At 42.5% G+C, this 20893-nt stretch overlaps 1 protein-coding gene across 1 annotated transcript; it reads left to right on the forward strand.

Annotated features, from left to right (window-relative positions):
- The first annotated feature begins 708 nt into the window (after nucleotides 1-708).
- On the forward strand, nucleotides 709-19332 carry LOC136322319 (histone-lysine N-methyltransferase PRDM9-like). Its single transcript, XM_066254564.1, has 7 exons — nucleotides 709-986; nucleotides 1123-1232; nucleotides 4501-4601; nucleotides 4995-5266; nucleotides 5635-5702; nucleotides 7190-7383; nucleotides 17321-19332. The coding sequence occupies exons 2-7, from the start codon at nucleotides 1213-1215 to the stop codon at nucleotides 18277-18279; spliced, it is 1614 nt and encodes a 537-aa protein (XP_066110661.1). The 5' UTR covers nucleotides 709-986; nucleotides 1123-1212; the 3' UTR covers nucleotides 18280-19332.
- The last annotated feature ends 1561 nt before the right edge of the window (nucleotides 19333-20893 follow it).

Here is a 20893-nt window from a genome sequence, read left to right on the forward strand (position 1 = left end):
AAGTAAACAGTCATAACCATGTTCAATAAACTTGAGAGAATAGAGGAACTCAAGAGAGTGCTTGAACAACAAGAAAATGTAGTAAGTTCATCTGGCTTGAGCGCAAACTCACCAGCTTGAGTGTGGGATCATAAACATGACCCCATGGTCGCTGGTTAAGACCAAAGGTTGCTGGCTTCAAGCCCAGTTGCTGGCTTGAACAAGGGGGGTCACTGATTGGCTGGAGTCGCCGCCCTGGCTCGTCCTTGCATCCCTAGGCCTAGCCCCACATGTCCCCTCTTGAAACACAGCACCGTGAGCCCGCACGCACACGCGAGAATGCGCGGACCTGGGCCAAGCAGTCAGGCTCAGCGCCGTCTCCCGCTCAGGCACGTCGGGGCTGGGAGTGAAGGGTGGCCGGAGAATGGACACAGACGAGGGCCTGCGGGGGCGGGGAGGCGAGGATGGAGCAGGCTGGAGTACAGGGAGGCGGTTTGGGGGCAGCCCAGACCCAGCGGAGTAAGGGGCGGTTCCGCCAGCCTCTGCACGTGGTCACGTGGCCGAGTCTCCCCCAGACCTCCAAGGTCTTCAGGGACATCCATGCCTACTTCTCCCTGGAGGGGTGGCCGCCATAAGCGACTGGGAGAAGGCATGCTGCCCCAACATGGAGAGGAACCAGGACGCGCTGCTGCGCACAGGAGACAGCGGACGACTTGTGGGCCAGGCTGAGCTCACGGGGCAGCCAGAGCACGGAGAGGACAAGAGCCAGCGTGCGGCGCAAAGGGCGGGGCAGGGTGGGGGCAGCCAGGACCCAGCGGGCGAGGGGCGGTTCCTACGTCCACTGCGCAGGGTCACGTGGCCGCATCCCCCACCCCCTCGCCCCAGACCCCTGCGCAAGCAGGAACATCCGCGACTACTTCTTCCGGGAGGAGTGGCCGCCATGGGCGACTAGGGGATGACGGGAGGCCGCAACGTGGAGAGGAACCCGGACGCCCTGCTGCGCACAGGTGACAGGCGCGGACCGGGCGGGGATGGGGGAGCGGGAGCGGGGCGGGGACCGCGGGCAACACAGGGGGCAGCCGAGTGTCGGGGCTGCTCCTTCAAGCGCTTCACTTTGCGGATCACGATTTTGTTTCTCCCCAGGCCTCGGAGCACCTCTGACCGCTTTCCTGGTTCACCGCTGGCAGGCCACCAGACCCCCCCGGCGGAGGACACTGAGGACTCGCATGAAGAATGGACTCGGAGGCAGTGAGGTGAGGGGCCACAGGCACGCACTGCCCATTTGAAACTCACCCGGGGTCAGGTCCGCGGCTTGTCAACAGCTAACGAGGGACAGAGCTTGCGTTTAGCAAACAAGCGAGATGCAAACAGTGCCTTGTGCAGTAAGGGGCGATTTGCTACACTGCTTCCACATGTAAATAATTACATGTATTTATAGATGTGTTAATGGAGCAAGAACAGTATAAAAGTATAAAAGCACTTAAGAAACAACTCATTCAGAACACTTGTCATCACAAGAGGAGTAGGAAGGTCTGGCCGGTGAGCAGTGCTCCAGAACCGGGCTGTCTGGGCAGCGCCGGCCACATTGCAGACAGGAAAGAATCATGGTGATTAAGGCAGCTGGGGTTGTGGGCCAGGGTAGGGACCATTGTATCAGGCCCTGTGTCAGCCATCTCTTCAGTGTGTCTGGTTTCATGAGGGTGTGGTCAGTAAGGTCCTTCCGCTTTCATGGGTCTAGCACTGAAACACAGCTGAAGTCCAGGTGTGATCTCTAACTTGACCCAAATGGTTTCTGTGGTTTACAGATCTGAGGCTCTGTTCCCAAGACTGGTGCTGACCAGACTCTGATGATTAAGGAAGGGCAAGGATGGTTAAATGTGTAAAGGTGAAAGGATAAGAAGGAAAGGAGGCAAGGTGGTCACTGTACCATTAGACTGGACAAGACCACTCTGAAACAAGAAGACAGAAAGGAGCCCTGGCCAAGTTGCATAATTTGTTAGGGAGTCAGCCCCCTACACCAAGGTTGTGGGTTTGATGTCCAGTCAGGGCCCATATAAGAATCAACCACTGAAGCCTGACCAGGTGGTAGCACAAAGGATAGAGCATCAACCTGGGATGATGAGGACCCAAGTTCCAAACCCCAAGGTTGTGGCTTAAGGATGGGTTCACCAGCTAGCTTGAGTGCGGGGTTGCTGGCTTGAGCATGAAATCGTGGACATGACCCCATGGTCACTGGCTTGAGCCCAAGGTTGCAGGTTTGAGCAAGAGGTCACTGGCTGAGCTAGAGTCCCTGGTCAAGGCACGTATGAGAAAGCAATCAATGAACAACCAAGATGCTGCAGCTATAAGTTGATGCTAATCATCCTTCTCCCTTCCTGTCTGTCTGCCTCTCTAGCTAAAAACAAAGAAAAGACAAAAGAGAGAATAATCAACTACTAATTGCATAAATGAGTGCAACAACAAATTAATGTTTCTCTCTCACTCTCTTCCCTCCTCTCTCTCTAAAGTCAATAAAAATATTTAATTTATTGATTTCAGAGAGAAGAGTGAGAGAAAGAGAAAAAAGAAAGAAGGAGGAGGCAAAGAGGAGCAGAAAGCATCAACTTGTAGTAGTTGCTTCTTGTATGTGCCTTGACCAGGCAAGCCTGGGGTTACAAACTGGTGACTTTAGTGTTCAAGGTCACTGCTGTATCCACTGTGCAATCACAGGCTAGGCAAATTTTTAAAAAATTTTTTAAAAAGAAGACAGAAAGGAGAAAGTATTATGTTAAAGAAATGGACTTTCTGCCCAGTTAAGTGACCTTTACTATATTTTTGACATAAATAGCCAATTTTTTCCTTTTTCTTTTTTATTTTAGTGAGAGATAGAGAGAGAAGGAGGGACAGACTGGCTCAAACAGAGAGAGATGAGAAGCATCAATTCTTCATTGCAGCTCCTTAGTTGTTCATTGATTGCTTTCTCATATGTGCCTTGACTGGGGGGCTACAGCAGAGTGAGTGACCCCTTGCTCAAGCCAGCTACCTTGGACTGGGCCAGCAATCATGGGGTCATGCTTATAATCCCACACTCAAGCCGGCAACCCTGTGCTCAAGATGGTGAGCCTGCACAAAAGCCAGATTAGCCCACACTGAAGCCAGCAGCCTCAGGGTTTCAAACCTGGGTCCTCAGCATCACAGTCCATTCTGGAGAAGCAAGACCCTCTGGACAACACTCTAGGTCAGGGGTTCCCAAACTATGGCCCGCGGGCCACATGCGGCCCCCTGAGGCCATTTATCCAGCCCCTACCACACTTCCAGAAGGGGCACCTCTTTCATTGATGGTCAGTGAAAGGAGCATAGTTCCCATTGAAATACTGGTCAGTTTGTTGATTTAAATTTACTCGTTCTTTATTTTAAATATTGTATTTGTTCCCATTTTGTTTTTTTACTTTAAAATAAGATATGTGTAATGTGCACAGGGATTTGTTCATATTTTTTTTATAGTCTGGCCCTCCAACAGTCTGAGGGACAGTGAACTGGCCCCCTGTGTAAAAAGTTTGGGGACCCCTGCTCTAGGTGAAAATTGGGTAAGAGAAAATCATTTGTAGATTTCAGTTCCTCTCAGTCCTCTAGAAAGGCTAATAAGTATGCCCTAGGGGTGGACTTTGGATAGTCCTGGATTTAAGCTCTACTAAACTGAGAGTGAATTTAGCACTGGAGCTTTGGGCAAATCTTACAGATTCTCTGAGCTCTTGAATGCTAATGTGTAAGGTGAATATACCTTACGTGCATATATTCTTTGACAATATTCAATTCAATTTTATTTGTGTATGTATTTATTTATTTTTTAGGTAAGATGAGGGGAGATAGTGAGGCTGACTCCCATATGCACCCTTACCAGGATCTACCCAGCAACCCCAATTCTCGAGTACTGAGCTGTTTCTTAGCACCTCAGGATGATGTGCTCCAGCTAACTGAGCCGTCCTCAGTGCCCAGGGCCAATGCTAGAACCAGTTGAGTCACTGGCTGCAGGAAAAGAAGGGAGAGAGAGAGGTAGACAAGGAGATGGTCACTTCTCCTAAGTACCCTGATTGGAACCAAAGCTGAAACATACACTAGGCCAACGCTCTATCCACTGAGCCACTGGCTAGGGCATAAATTCAATGTAAAAGCACTGACACCAGTTGTCCAATAAATACATCTCTGATAATAGCGACCATACGCTGTTGGTGTTGTATACATGGCCTTTCCTCAATACCTTACATATACTGTGCCCTTAATAAATATTTTATGAATAACTAAATGTTGGTAAGTTATACCTCATAATGGGAAGATCTAGAAACAAAAATTGAATTGGCCATCTGTAGTCAGTGTACAGGATTACTATTATAGAGGCTCTCTGAGCCAATAGTTGACAAAAAATAAATATACCAGAGTATATAGAAGGACAGGTGATAATTTGATGGGAGGAGATTGTGTGTGTTCTGACAAAATAGAGACTAACACTGCAGACTCCACCAAACTCACTCTTCTCCAACTTAGAACCAGGAGAAAGGAGACTGAAGTAAGAATCTATAACCTACGAGAAAGAAAAGGCCATGTGTACCAAGAGGTCAGCGAGCCCCAGGATGATGACTACCTCTGTAAGTGACCCTCACAAAGCATGTTATCTCTTCATACAATAATGTCATCTGGTCATTTGGCCCTTAGAGCATTCCATTCCCCTAGGGCAGTGGTTCTCAACCTTTTTAATGCCATGACCCCGCAATACAGTTCCTCATGTTGCGGTGACCCCAAACCAAAAAATAATTTTGGTGGCTACTTCATAACTGTAATTTTGCTACAGTTATGATTCGGAATGTAAATACCTGATATGCATTATGTATTTTCCGACCCCAGGTTGAGAACCGCTGCTCTAGGGACCTGCACTGCAGAATTGAGGCTCAATGATGTGAGTGCCTGGGCTCTCTCTGAAGCTCTATATGTCCAGGAACATGCAGTACACTTTCCCCAATCCCTGTTGCTCTCACCCCCAGATTGTGAGAAGTGTCAGAACTTCTTCATTGACAGTTGTGACGTGCATGGGCCCCCTACATTTGTAAAAGACAGTGCAGTGGATAAGGGGCATCCAAACCATGCAGCCCTCACTCTGCCCCCTGGGTTGAGAATCAGACCATCAGGCATCCCTGAGGCTGGTCTTGGAGTGTGGAACGAGGCATCTGCTCTGCCAGTGGGTCTACACTTTGGCCCTTATAAGGGCCAGATCACAGAAGATGAAGAGGCAGGCAACAATGGATACTCCTGGCTGGTGAGAAGTATTTACCTCTTCCCCTGTCTTGTGGCTTCCCACATCCCTCCCATGGCTTGGTGGGACCTGTCTTTCTACATGCTAGGACATGGATGGAGACAATATGGTTAGCTCTGGGTGCTGAGTGGACTTTGTAGACCATGGAGCTCCTGTTGAGGATCACAGGTTAAGTGGGAGCAAAGTGGTACAGACACAAAGGAATGCCTCCTCCCAGCCCTGAGTGGACAGGTCAACTCAGATGTGATGAGTAAAGAGAGTATCATGTGGTCATGAGTGGCAATACATGCAAGCTGAAAGAGCTTTGTTGACAGTAGAGAAAATACCTCCCCATGCAAAAAAAGCCTTTATATTTTCTTCCTAAAATGCAGATCACCAAAGGGAGAAACTGTCATGAGTATGTGAATGCAAAGGATGAATTCTGCGCCAACTGGATGAGGTAAGCCCAAGAACTGTCTGGGATTAACGGAGACCACTCATCCCTCTCAGGCCCGTACATCTTTCCTTCTCATCATGCCTCCCTCAGTGCTCTCCCTCAATTCTCTGTTCCTCTTTTTGCTCCATTTGGTGCTCTTTCAAGGAAAAAGGTATTTAGAGGAAAAAAGGCAATAAAAATATAGCATATGTCCTCAAAATATAAATCTCTATGCTAGACAAAATTTAGGCACTGGAAAAAAATTTTGAGGGCCTGGATAACACTTTAATTGATCTAATGAACATTATTTTAGCAAGTCCTTACTATATTCCAGTTTAGAGGAAGGTATTCATTATTAAAACAGATCATATAACCCATCTTCTTATGGAGGACAAATTGCAGACAGAGTGAAACAATTGATTTTAGAAATGTTTAACTGTAATTTTCCTTTTTTTTGAGAATTACACAGTGCCAGGATACCTAAACCAAGGATAGCCTAAACCAGTGAGGGCAGCAAATTATTCCAGCCTCACTTCTACCTAGAACTGAGTTCTGAAGCATGCAGAGCAATGATCATTAACCACTATCCTAGGGGCTCTTTTATCAGAGGCTACAGAATGTAAATAAGCTATTATTGTTCTTTATGATTTTGCTAAGTTAAAGATACCTCCAAGTCCTGATATGTTGGCTCAGCGGTAGAGCATCAGCCCGATCATGGAAGTCCATGGTTTGATTCCTAGCCAGGGCACACAGAAGTGCTCATCTGCTTCTCCACCCTTCCTCCTTTCCTTCATCTCTATCTCTCTCTTCCCTTCCCATAGCCAAGGCTATATTGGAGCAATGTTGGGCTGAGCACGGAGGATGTCTCCATGGCCTCTGCCTCAGGTGCTAGAATGGTTTCAGTTGGACCGGCGCAATGCTGAGATGGGCTGAGTATCGCCCCCTGGTGGGCGTTCCAGGTGGATCTCAGATGGGCACATGCAGGATTTTGTTTCTCTGCCTCCCCATTTCTCACTTCAGTGGGGCAGGGAGACCTCCAGTTTTTTTTGGGAACCTGGGTGAGGCATCAAATGCTACCTAAATATAATGTGAGGAGAATGGAGAAAAGCCTCTCAAAAAAAGATGAAGTTACACTGAGTATTGAATGATGTGAACTAATCTAGACACAGAATCCAACATCAAGTAGCGAGTTCTGTGATATAAACAGGACCTGAGTTAGTTTAGAGAAGCTAGAGGTCACTGGGTTTTTTGGCCAATCAGGGTGGAGGTTACATCTGGAATTGGCTTTGGAAAATGGTATTAGGCAGGATGATCACTGTAAGCAGGACCTGGAGATAGGAACTAGTATGACATTGTGACAGGCTCAGACATTGAACAGAAGGTTCTCTGGGAGCACTGGGAGTGGGTGACATCAGAGCCCGAATGTCAGGTGCAGAGCTGGACATGGATCTGAGAAGTAGTAGAAACTCATCACCTGTGTGTTTCTTTTCTTTCACCTGCCTCAATCCCAGGTATGTGAACTGTGCCCAGGATGATGAAGAGCAGAACCTGGTGGCCTTTCAGTATCGCAGGCAGATTTTCTACCGAACCTGCCAGGTCATCAAGCCAGACTGTGAGCTGCTAGTCTGGTATGGTGACGAGTATGGCCAGAAGCTGGGCATCAACTATGGAAGCAAGCAGAAGAGAGAGCTCTTAGCAGCTAGAGGTGGGCACAACCATTCTTCAAAATGGAAAGAAAAAAGAGAACTCACCTTAGAAATGTTCATGGTACACTCTAAAGTCAGTAAGATTTTGAATCAGATGATTCAGAAATTAAGGATTCATTTCCTATGCCTTTGATTCTTAGGAGAAATTTTTATATTTTTTATTTAAAAAATTTTTTTTCTTCTTTATTTTTTTAAATTTAATTAAGTGTGTTTTTTTTAAGGATTATAAAAGTTATATTTATTCATGATGCTACATTTATTGCATTTCCTTAGAAATATGGAGAACTGTTTATGTACCCAATTTGCACATATAAAACTTTATACAAATTATGTGTATCACATAAAGGGCTCTGGTACAGCTAAAATTCTGACACTATAATTGGGGTAATCCTGCTGAAAGGTGTCCAGTTTATCAAGTTTTTCCATGGAAAATTAAACACTGGAATTACAGTCAGTCTCGTGGCTCACATGTAGAAATTATTTTAAAATATAATAAAATGAAACTTTTAATTCTCTAAAACTCAAAAAAGGTAAACTGGAAGGGGATACATTTTGTTACTCATTTCAATTTAACGTGACAAATTCACACCTCATTTTGTCTGGGAAAAAATTATCACTGTAGTGTTGACATTATCTTTATAAGCTGTGGCTGCTTTAGAAGGTATTTTGTCAAAAGTTTTGCCAAATTTAAAAAAATAATATTCCTCTTATAAAATGTTATGACATGTTAAGAACCAGAAGATACTAAATGTCTTTGGCTATACAACTAAAAGGCCATTTTGTGTTTACATAGATTCTAGGGCCACCCCAAATGCATCTCCCCCCCTCCCATTCCCCTCAACATCTTCCTTGCCCCCTTCCTAAAGTGCCCTCCCCCTTCCGTTCAGGTTTATCTCATCCTATCATCCCCTTTCCCTCTGTCCTCTTTTCCTCTGGTCTCTTTGATCCCTCCTCTGTCTCTATTTTGTTCCTCAGTTCACATTATTCTTTGGATTATTATCAAATGAGTGAGGTCATATGATATTTTTCTTTTTCTGCCTGGCTTATTTCACTCAACAAAATAGTTCCCAGCTCCCTCTATATTGTTGAAAAGGTAATATTTCCTTCTTTTTCATAGCCCCATAGTATTCCATTGTGTATATGTACCACAGCTTTTTAATCCACTCGTACACTGATGGACACTTGGGCTGTTTCCAGATCTTCGATATTGTGAACAATGCTGCCATAAACATGGGGGTGCATTTCTTTTTTTCAGTTGGTGATATGGTGTCCTTGGGATATATTCCTATAAGTGGGATGGCTGGGTCAAAGGGCAGTTCCATTTCTAATTTTTTGAGGAATCTCCATACTGTTTTCCACAGTGGCTGCACCAGTCTGCATTCCCACCAGCAGTGCAGGAGGGGTGCCCTTTTTTCCATATCTGTGCCAGCACCTATCATGTGTTGTTTCGTTAATGAGCACCATTCTGACTGGTGTGAGGTGGTATCTCATTGTGGTTTTAATTTGCATTTCTCTAATGATTAGTGATGAACATTTTTTTAGTTTGTCTTTTGGCCATCTGTATGTCCTCTTTGGAGAAGTGTCTGTTCATTTCTTGTGTGCTGGGGTCCAGCCCCGGGGGGATCCAGGGGTCCCACAGGAAGAGACGGCGTTGGCACGAATCGAGTGAGAGAGCTGAATTCTTTTCGTTCTCTTTATTCTCTGGTTAGCATTTACTGCCAGGCATCTCTGCCAAATGCTAGTATAGCTCCCTTTTTATACACACACACTGAGTTACAATTACATGGTATTAATCATTGCTTCTGTTTCACTATGTTTACATGTTTCCAGATAACAGTTAATTTATATCTATAAACTATAAATCAGGTGGTAAGTTATTCAAAGTACAGTTATACAATAGCAATAACAATATTGGTACAAACTTCTAAAAGATTAGTACTAATTAATAACTCTATTTTACTGTTGTTGTGAGTCAAGGATGCAGAGAGAGATTAGCAGACGAAATCATTAAGGACTAGCAAAGGACCACCGCTTGCTCAGGCAAATGGCCTTGAGTTCATGCAGTGTCCTAATTTTTCTCACAAGACTTCAAAAGGCTTGCTTATTAAGAAATTGTCATAACATCAAGAGTAACTTTTGCTTAAAGATATATAGAGTGCACCTGCAAGATAGCTTAGTAGCAAAATAATATCAGAAGGCATTAATTGCTACTGCTTCTATGGATCCCCCATATTCATCTTTATTATCTGAATCGAAAAACCTTGGAAAGTATATAAATCTCATGAGAATGTCTCACTGAGAAAGCCCAGCAACTGCCTTTAGTCATAAAACAATTCTCTTAGCAAAACATTCTTTTCTTGCTGACTGCGCTCTCATCCTAGGCCACACAATGGGCCATTCTACTACACCTTACCTAAGATACTATTGTCTAGTCAAATATTACTTATTTATTATATTTAAACACTAGTTAAGTTCTAACTCTATTCTTCTCAGAGTGTACCACTATCTGCAGATCAAATAAGCAAGAAGAAAGGAATGTTTCTCTACTCTATCACATGAAAAGGCTAGGGAGGAAAAATGTTGAATTAAGTGAAGGCCGAAAGGTGCTCTGTGCACAGCCACTGCCTCCTATCCATTCACAAGTCACAATCTATTCTTTCTAACATGATTAAGAAGAAATTCTCCTACAAACTTAACCCTTTACGAGGGATATCATAGCCAGCCTCTTATGTCTATGAGCCCAGCTCAAGGGACCCACAGGCTTTTCTGTGGAACTCACACCCTCTGTCTCATTTCCAAAGAAATTACAGGGAAAGCAAGGTACCATAAATAATAGCACACACCCAGAAAAGGGGGGATATAAGGCCAGATTAATTCAAAAAGTCAAAGGGGGAAGTATCGTTGTGTCTCTCATTTGGGTGACTTCGTCAACCCACAGCTATTGGTCTTCTCTGCTGTGACTTTGTCAATCAGCAGTTTTTGATCTTCTGCTGTGACCTTGTCAGCCAGCAGTTGTGGGTCTTCTCCTGCTGTGACCTTGTCAGCCAGCAGTTGTGGGTCTTCTCCTGCTGTGACCTTGTCAGCCAGCAGTTGTTGATTGGCTCCCGACACTTGTGCCCATTCTTGGATTGGATAATGTTTGTCTTCCTGGTGTTGAGTTTTACAAATTCTTTGTAAATTTTGGTCATTAATCCCTTATCAGATGTATTGTCAAATATGTTCTCCCATTGTGTGGTTTGTCTTTTTATTCTGTTCATATTGTCTTTAGTTGTGTAAAAGCTTTTTAGTTTGATATAGTCCCATTTGTTTATCCTGTCTTTTATTTCATTTGCCTGTGGAGATAAATCAGCAAAGATACTGCAATGATAGATGTCAGTGAGCTTACTGCCTAAGTTTTCTTCTAGGATACTTATGGTTTCACGATTTACATTTAAGTCCTTTATCCATTTTGAGTTTATTTTTGTGCATGGTGTAAGTTGGTGGTCTAGTTTCATTTTTTTACAGGTAGCTGTCCAGTTTTCCCAACACCATTTGTTAAAGAGACTGTCTTTACTCCACTGTATGCTCTTACCTCCTTTGTCAAATATCAATTGTCCATAAAAATATGCGTTTATTTTTGGGTTCTCTGTTCTCTTCCATTGATCTATATGGCTGTTCTTATGCCAGTACCACGCTGTTTTGAGTACAATGGACTTGTAATATAACTTGATATCAGGAAGTGTGATACCTCCCACTTTATTCTTCTTTTTCAAGATTGCTGAGGCTATTTGTGTTCTCTTTTGGTTCCATATAAAAATTTTGGAATATGTGTTTTTTATCTTTGAAGTATGTTAATTGTATTTTAATTGGTATTGCATTGAATTTATAAATTGCTTTGGGTAATATAGACATTTTAATTATGTTTATTCTTCCTAACCATGAGCACAGTATATGCTTCCACTTGTTTGTGTCTTCCTTGTTTTCTTTTATTAATGTTTTATAATTTCCTGTGTGCAAGTCTTTAACCTCCTTGGTTAAATTTACTCCTAGGTACTTTAGTTTTTTGGTTACGATAGTGAAGGGGATTGTTTTTGTAATTTCTCTTTCTGACAGTTTATTGTTTGTGTATAAAAATATCTCTGATTTCTGTGTATTAATTTTATATCCTGCCACCTTGCTGAATTCATTTATTAGGTCCAGTCATTTTTTGACTGAGACTATAGGGTTTTCTATATACAGTTTCATATCATCTGCAAATAATGATAGTGTTACTTCTTCTTTTCCAATTTGGATGCCTTTTACTTCTTCTTCTTGTCTGATTGCTGTAGCTAGGACTTAGAGTACTATGTTGAATAAGAGTGGTGAAAGGGGGTACCCCTGCCTTGTTCCTGATTTTAGGGAAATTGCTTTTAATTTTTGTCCATTAATTAGAATGTTGGCTGTGGGTTTATCACAGATGGCCTTTATCATGTTGAGGTATGTTCCCTGTATTCCCACTTTGCTAACAGTTTTGATCATAAATGGGTGTTGAATTTTATCAAATGCTTTTTCTGCATTGATTGAAATTATCATGTGGTTTTTCTCCTTCCTTTTTTTTATGTGGTGAATCACATTAATTGATTTAAGAATGTTGTACAATCCTTGCCTCCCCAGAATAAATCCCACTTGATCATGATGTATGATTTTTTTCAGTATTGCTGGATCTGGTTAGCTAATATTTTGTTGAGGATTTTACCATCTAAATTCATCAGGGTTATTGGCCTATAATTTTCTTTCTTTGTGTTGTCTTTGTCTGGTTTTGGAATCAGAATTATGCTCACCTAATAAATGAAACTTGGAAGTGTTTCATCCTCCTGAATTTTTTGAAATAGCTTGAGAAGGATAGGACTATAAAGTTCTTCTTTGAATATTTGGTAGAATTTACCAGTGAAGCCATCGGGCCCAGAAGTATTGGTTTTTGGGAGCTTTTTGATAAGTGTTTTCATTTCTTTTGTTGTAATCGATCTTTTTAGGTTTTCTGATTCTTCCAAATTGATTTTTAGAAGATTATATGTTTCAAGAAATTTGTCCATTTTACCTACGTTGTTTAATATTTTGGCATACAGTTCTTCATAGTGTTTTTTTAAAAAAATATTTGGTATTTCTCTTCTGTCAGTTGTTATTTCTCCACTCTCATTTCTAATTTTATTTATTTGAGTTTTCTCTCTGCTTTTTTTTGGTGAGTCTTGTTAAAGGTTCATTGATCTTGTTTACCCTTTCCAAGAATCAGCTCTTGGTTTTATTGATCCTCCATATTGTTTCTTTAGCTTCTATGTAATTTATTTCTGCTCCAATCTTTATTTTCTTCCTTCTACTACCTCTGGGCCTTACTTGCTGTTCTTTTTCTAGTTCTTTTAGATGAAGGGTTAGGTTGTTTATTTGAGCTTTTGCAAGCTTCTTACTGAATGCCTGTCATGTTATGAACTTCCCTCTCAGGACTGCTTTTGCTGTGTCCCATAAATTTTGAGTTGTTGTTTACTCATTATCATTTGTTTCTAGGAATTTTATTTATTTCTTCTTTGAATTCATTGTTATTCCATTCATTATTTAATAACATGCTATTTAGTTTCCATGTGTTTGAGTATTTTTCAGTTTTTCTGTTGTGGTTGATTTCTAGTTTTATGCCATTGTGATCAGAGAAAATGCTTGATATCATTTCAATTTTTTTAAATTTGTTGAGACTGCTTTTGTTTCTTAACCTGTGGTCTATCTTAGAGAATGTACCATGAGCACTTGAAAAGAATGTATATTCTGCTGCCTTAGGGTGAAAGGTTCTAAAAACATCTATTAAATCAAGTTGATCTAGTGTGTCCTTTAAGTCTGCTGTTTCTTTGTTAATTTTCTTTCTTGAGGATCTATCTAGTGATGTTAGTGGGGTATTGAAATCTCCTACTCTTATAGCATTGCTGTTGATCTCACCCTTTATATTCATCAAAGTCTGCTTTACATATTTAGGTGCTCCTATATTAGGTGCATAGATATTTATGATGGTTATATCTTCCTGTTTGATTGCTCCCTTTATTATTATGTAGTGAATTTCTTCATCTCTTACTATAGTCTTTGTTTTAAAGTCCATTTTGTCTGATATTAGTATTGCTACCGCAGTTTTTTTTTTTCATTTTCATTTGCATGAAATATTTTTTTTCATCCTTTTACCTTCAGTCTATGTGCATCTTTTGTTTTAAGGTGTGTCTCTTTGTTGTTGTTGTTGTTGTTTTTGTAGTTGGAAACCGGGAGGCAGTCAGACAGACTCCTGCATGCACCCAACCGGGATCCACATGGCATGCCCACCAGGGGGCTAAGGCGTGTCTCTTGTAGACAGCACATGTACAGTTCTGTTTTCTTTTCCATGCAGCTATCCTATGTCTTTTGATTGGATCATTTAATCCATTTACATTTAAGGTTATTATTGATATGTAGTTGTTTATTGCCATTTTATTCTTTAAAGCTGTATTTCTTCTTTGCTATATTCTTTTCCCACTTTTATCTGTTTACAACAAACCCCTTAACATTTCCTGCAGCATTGCTTTGGTTGTAATGAATTCCTAATTTTTTTAAAATGTTCTCTGTTGCTTTCTTTTTAATTTTTTTTCTATTTTTTTAATCTTTTATTTTTATTGAATTCAGAGAGAGGAAAGGGGGTAAGGGGAAGACAGAAGCATCAATCTGTTTCTGTATGTGCCCCAGATAAGGACCGAACCAGCCACCTCTGCATTGCAAGACAATGCTGCAGCAAACCGAGCCATCTAGTGAGGGCCTAATTTATTTTGTTTTTTGTTTGTTTTTTGTCTGGGAAGCTTTTTATTTCTCCTTCAGTTTTAAGTGATAGCCTTGCTGGATAAAGTAGTTTTGGTTGTAGGCTCTGGTTCTGCATTACTTTGAATATTTTTTGCCATTCACTTTTGGCCTCAAATGTTTCTGTTGAGAATTCGGATGTTATTGTTTTGGGGGCTCCTTTGTAGGTGATAGCCTTCTTTTCTTTAGCAGCTTTTAATATTTTCTCTTTATCGCTTAGCTTTGGCATTTTAATTATGATGTGGCTTGGTGTAGGTCTTTTTGGGTTTCTCTTTAATGGAGTTCTCTGTGCTTCTTAAACTGGTGAAATTCTTGCTTGCATCAATTTAGGGTGGTTTTCAGCTATGACTTGATTGAATAAAGTTTCTATCCCTAGTTCTTTCTCTTCTTCTTTAGGAAACCCTATGATGCAAATGTTATTTCTCTTCATGTTATCACAGAGCTCTCTTAGAGTTACCTCAGACTTTTTGAGTCTCTTTTCTTTTTTCTGCTCTGCTTTTGTGCCTTCATTTATCATGTTTTCTAACTTGCTGATTCAACCCTCAACTTCATCCATCCTGCTTTTAATTCCTTCTATTGTGGTCTTCATTTCTGATATTGTATTTGTCACTTACAACTGATTCTTTTTTAATATTTCAATGTTTTATTTATACTTGCTATCTCTTTATTTAGGTGTTCATAATGACCATCCATTGTTGTTCTAAGATCCCTAAGCATCCTAACAATCATTATTCTAAACTCTGTATCTGGCAGTTTGGTTATTTCCATATCACTCAGTTCCTTTTCTGGAGATTTCTCTTGTAGTTTCATTTGGATTGCACTTTTCTATCTTCTCATTATGTCTGTGTGTTTGGGTGTGTTGTTTGTAGAGCTGGTTGAGTCTAGGTTTGGTGTTGTCTGCCTTCAATATTTATTTGTGTTATTTCTAGGTCTTCTTGGGTTGTTATCAGCTATTGTTTGTAATCCACTGTCAGGTTTGGCTTTTCTAGTCGAGCCAATTTGAAGTCTTGATTTGTTTGTTTTCTTCTGAGTTATCTTGGTGGTAGTCTTGTTTACTGATCTCAGCAAGGGGCTTATTTGAAACTGTTCTTGTTGTCCAGATTTAGTTTTTCACTCTGACTGTTCCTAAATTAATTTGTAGTCTAGTTGGTGGTGTGAGCTGGGGTCTGTGCATCTGCCAACTTCGCTGCCATCTTCAGGTCTCTCTAGGACAAATATTTCTTGACAAGCCAACAATTTCCTAAGCCCTTTTGATACTGTTTGTTCACTGCTCCTTTCATTCCCCAGGCACCAGGTGAAATAATAAACTGCCATTCACCAATAAGCAAGGAATATCATAGATTTTTAACATAGCACTAACCATAACTTTCTATGAAGATGGAAAAAATTTAAGAAATTTAATTTTTTAAGTGAGAGGAAGAAAGATAGATTTTTTAATGTGCCCCAACTAGGATCCACCCAGCAATCCCAGTCTGAGGTCCATGCTCAGACTAGCTGAGTTATCCTCAGCACCTGAGGTCAACACTTGAACCAACTGAACTATCGAGCTGATGATCAAACCAATCAAGCCACTGGCTGTGCAGAGAGAAAGAGAGAGAGAAAGGGGAGATGGAGGGGAAAAGAAGCAGATAGTCGCTTTTCATGTGTGCAGTGACCAGAGTTCGAAACCTGGGATGTCCACATGCCAGGGCCAAACCTCTATCCACTTGGAAAACAAGCATTGGCCTGTTATCTGAGGGCCACCTCTGTATAGCATATAGGGTAAAAGCATAGGTTCAATAGATGCCCAGAAGCCTGGAATGCAGTGCTGTGATCTGAGCTGAGATGCTGGAAACTTTCCTGAGTGAGGTGGAATGATGGTGCTGTTCTTGCCTATAGGGTGGCTTATTCTTTAAGATTTGCTTTGTTAATTTTTAAAGAATACAGTTCAGTGGGAATCCTCTCAGAGATTACTTTATCTCCAAGAGAGAGAGGATTATGGATTAGCTGGAGAGGGATAGAAGTCAGGCATGCAAGAAGTATGATTGTGGGTCCTGGCTATTTAGCTCAGTTGGTTAGAGCTGCAACCTGTAATACCAAGGTTGAGCCTGTGTCACGGCACATACGAGAAATGACCAATGACTGCATGTCTAGGTAGAACAATGAATAAATGCCTCTCTCTCATTTTTCTTTTTTTTTTCTGCTTCTCCTCTTACTCCTCTTTTTCTTCTTCCTCCTCCTCCTTTTCTGCTCAAAAATGATTTTTTTTTGTATTTTTCTGAAGCTGGAAACAAGGAGGCAGTCAGACAGACTCCCACATGCGCCCCACCGGGTTCCACCCAGCACGCCCACCAGAAGGTGCTGCTCTGCCCATCCAGGGCGTCACTCTGTCGCGACCAGAGCCGCTCTAGCACCTGGGGCAGAGGCCAAGGAGCCATCCCCAGCGCCCGGGCCATCTTTTGCTCCAGTGGAGCCTTGGCTGCGGGAGGGGAAGAGAGAGACAGAGAATAAGGAGAGGGGGAGGGGTGGAGAAGCAGATGGGTGCCTCTCCTGTGTGCCCTGGCCGGGAATCAAACCTGGGATTTCCGCACGCCAGGCCGATGCTCTACCACTGAGCCAACCGGCCAGGGCCTGAATGAATTTTTAAAAAGTATGATTGGGGAAATATTTTGAAAAAGGACTTTTCATTGTATATGAAATGGGCTGACACTGAATAAAATCAAGTATAAATATTTGATGTGAAGCTTGAGGAAGGACATCTTGTTAGTTTTTCATCTGTCAAAAACTATGATGGAAGCAATTCCTAGTTGGAGTCAGTGGTCTTTATAAAGAACTGTGTTAAAAGCTACATGTATATAGGAAATGTCACCATACAGGGGGTGAAAGAGCCTCTGATGCTACTTGACAGTCCCTCATCTGGCAATGCATAGAAAATAACCTTGGCATGGGCTTTCTGGATTTCTAAAGAAGATATACTACATAAAAATCAAAAGAGAAAAGAGATTGTAAAAAAAAAAACTTTGTGGGGGAGAGAGAGAATACATTGTCAACCCCACAAGAATGACTCCTGGGACAGGTCTTAACAAAACATATGACCCAGGCAGCCTTGTCAACATCTGTCCTGACCAAAATTTTCTTTTTCAGCAGAACCACAGCCAGAGATACACCCATGTGCTTCCTTCTCTCGGGCATTCTCCTGTCAGAAACTCCTCAGTCAACATGTGAGATGCAATCACCCCTCTGATATTCTCCCCAGAACATCTACAAGAAAACACCTCAAATCAAAAGATCTCTACCCAGAGGAAGAAAATCAGCAGCAGTCTCATACTGATACACACAACGGAGATGACAAAGCTGAAGATCAAAAGGTCAAAGAAAAGTCCAAACATTTGATTAAAAATAACAGGCCGAGGAGGATTTTAAGGGCCTTTTTCAAACTTCCGAAAGAACACGTGGGAAGCTCTAGTGAGCAAGAGAGAATGATACAGAAAGCACCAAGCAGAGGCCAGAAAGTAAATTCAGTGGACACAGAAAAACTGTCTATGAGAGTAGTAATGTCGACAAATGAACCTATCAAGTATGGAGCTTGTTTGCAAGGCTTTGATGATGGGTCCCACTCAGATGAGAAGAACTATATTTGCAGGCAGTGTAAACAAGGCTTTTCAAAAAAGTCAGACCTCCTCAGACACCAGAGGACACACTCAGGGAAGAAGCCTGATGTTTGCAGGGAGTGTGAACAAGTCTTTTCACTGAAGTCACATCTTCTCACACAGCAGAGAAAACACTCTGGAAAGAACCTCTATGTTTGCAAGGAGTGTGAGCGAGGATTTTCACAGAAGTCAACTCTCTTCAGACACCAAAGGACACACTCAGGTCAGAAGCCTTATGTTTGCAGGGAGTGTGAACGAGGCTTTACACAAAAGTCACATCTTCTTACACACCAAAGAACACACTCAGGGGAGAAGCCCTATGTTTGCAGGGAGTGTGAACGAGGCTTTACGCAAAAGTCAGATCTCCGAATACACCAGAGAACACACTCAGGGGAGAAACCCTATGTATGCAAGGAGTGTGAGCGAGGCTTTACACAAAAGTCAGATCTCTGAATACATCAGAGAACACACTCAGGGGAGAAGCCCTATGTTTGCAAGGAGTGTGAGCGAGGCTTTTCACTGAAATCAACTCTCCTCACACACCAGAGGATACACTCAGGGGAGAAGCCCTATGTTTGCAGGGACTGTGAACGAGGCTTTTCACTGAAATCAAATCTCCTCTTACACCAGAGAACACACTCCAAAGAGAAGCCGTATGTTTGCAGGGAGTGTGGGCGAGGCTTTACACTGAAATCAATCCTCCTCTCACACCAGAAAATACACTCAGGAGAGAAGCTGTATGTTTGCAGGGAGTGTGAGCGACGCTTTACATGGAAGTCTGTTCTTCTGAGACACCTGAGGACACACTCAGGAGAGAAGCCCTATGTTTGCAGGGTGTGTGAGCGATGCTTTTCACTGAAATCAACCCTCCTCACACACCAGAGAACACACTCAGGGGAGAAGCCCTATGTTTGCAGGGAGTGTAATCGAGGCTTTTCAAGGAAGACACATCTCCTCACACACCAGAGAACACACTCAGGGGAGAAGCCCTATGTTTGCAGAGTGTGAACAAGGCTTTACACGAAAGTCAGATCTCTTAAGACACCAGAGAATACGCTCAGAGGAGAAGCCCTATGTTTGCAGGAAATGTAATCAATGCTTTTCAGAGAAGTTGCATCTTTTCAGACACCATAGAACACACTCAGTGTATAAGTGCTACAGTTGCAGCGAGTGTGAGCGATATTTTTCACAGAAGTCAACTCTCCTCAGACTCCAGAGGACACACTCAAGGAAGAAGCCCTTTGTTTACAAAAAGAGTGAGTGAATCATTAGCATTAAATTGCATCTCCACATTCATAGCTCTTACACAGGTCATAACCCAGCTCTGAGAGGACTTCATAGGAAGTTTACTGACCCTTTATTCCCATTAGATTTTAATTAGTATAGAAGTAACTAAACAACTTCTTCACTTTCATGACAAAAGCTGAGCTCTACAAATAGTTCTTCAACTGATATGGGAATGTCAACACCAATATTCTTCTGTTCTAATAAATCTTCATAAAACTATGATGGCCACATACCTTATTCTTCTCCTCCCCATCACTGAAAGCAGAGAGTTCCCAGAGGGCCACAGAGAACTCACACTTTCGAACACAGGAACTCAACCCCCCCCCCTAAAAACATGGAAATCTGGAGTCAATTTACATAGGTTACTTCCCAGAAAGAGGGATTTGAGACAGACTCTCCAGGGAAAGGGATTTTCTTCACTCCAGGGAAGTGGAGGCTTCTCTCCTAGTAGGCTCACCACCTTCCTCCCTTGGCTTTTCTTGGCTCCTATCCTGGTTTTCTTTGACCTCTGTAGTCCCTGGTGAAAACCAGGAAGGAATATGTGCATGTGCATGTCCGTGTCCCAGACTGGGCAGCTAGTGTCCCTCTCTCCTCACTGTTTCTTCAAAATGAGAATCTTATGATGTACTCCACATGGACTCTAGATCATTCCTTAGTGGGTTTCAATCTAAGCTCTGCCTTCACCAGCTTTGTGACCTAAGGCAGGATTCTCAACTCCTCTTTGCCTGTTTTTTAATCTATAAAATGGGAATGGTGCCTGAGCAAGCAGTGGTGCAGTGCATAGTGCATTGGAATGGGATGGAGATGACCCAGGTTCAAAACGCCAAGGTTGCTGGCTTGAGCACAGGCTCCCCAGCTTGAGTGCAGGGTTGCATACTTGAGCATGGAATCATAGATATGATCTTATGGTCACTGTCTTGAAGTTCAACATGGCTGGCTTGAGCAAGGAGTCACTTGTGCTTTAGTCTCCTGCTCAAGGCACATATGAGAGGCAATCAATGAACAACTAAGATGCTCTAACAAAGAATTAATGCTTCTTATCTCATTTCCTTCCTGTTTGTCACTATCTCTCTCTGTCTTTCTAAAAAAAATTTTGGTTTTCTGTCTCCAAACTCTAACATGAATAAAATAAAATGACTAGGCCTGACCTGTGGTGGTGCAGTGGATAAAGCATTGACCTGGAATGCTGAGGTTGCTGGTTCAAAACCCTGAGCTTACCTGGTGAAGACAGATGGGAGTTGATGCTTCCTGCTCCTCCCCCTTCTCTCTCTCTCTCTCTTTCTCTCTCTCTCTCTCTCCTCTCTAACATGAATAAAATAAAATCTTAAAAAAATAAATTAAATGAATAAACTCTCCAGATCAAGGCATATATGGAAGTTGTTGCTTTCTGCTTTTCCCCTTCTATCTCCACTCTCTAAAATAAATGTTAAAAATCAATAAAACAGCCCTGGCCGGTTGGCTCAGCGGTAGAGCGTCGGCCTAGCGTGCGGAGGACCCGGGTTCGATTCCCGGCCAGGGCACACAGGAGAAGCGCCCATTTGCTTCTCCACCCGTCCGCCACGCTTTCCTCTCTGTCTCTCTCTTCCCCTCCCGCAGCCGAGGCTCCATTGGAGCAAACATGGCCCGGGCGCTGGGGATGGCTCTGTGGCCTCTGCCTCAGGCGCTAGAGTGGCTCTGGTCGCAACATGGCGACGCCCAGGATGGGCAGAGCATCGCCCCCTGGTGGGCAGAGCGTCGCCCCACGGTGGGCGTGCCGAGTGGATCCCGGTTGGGCGCATGC

This window comes from Saccopteryx bilineata, chromosome 1, assembly GCF_036850765.1.
Source record: "Saccopteryx bilineata isolate mSacBil1 chromosome 1, mSacBil1_pri_phased_curated, whole genome shotgun sequence".
NCBI classification, from domain to species: Eukaryota; Metazoa; Chordata; class Mammalia; order Chiroptera; family Emballonuridae; genus Saccopteryx; species Saccopteryx bilineata.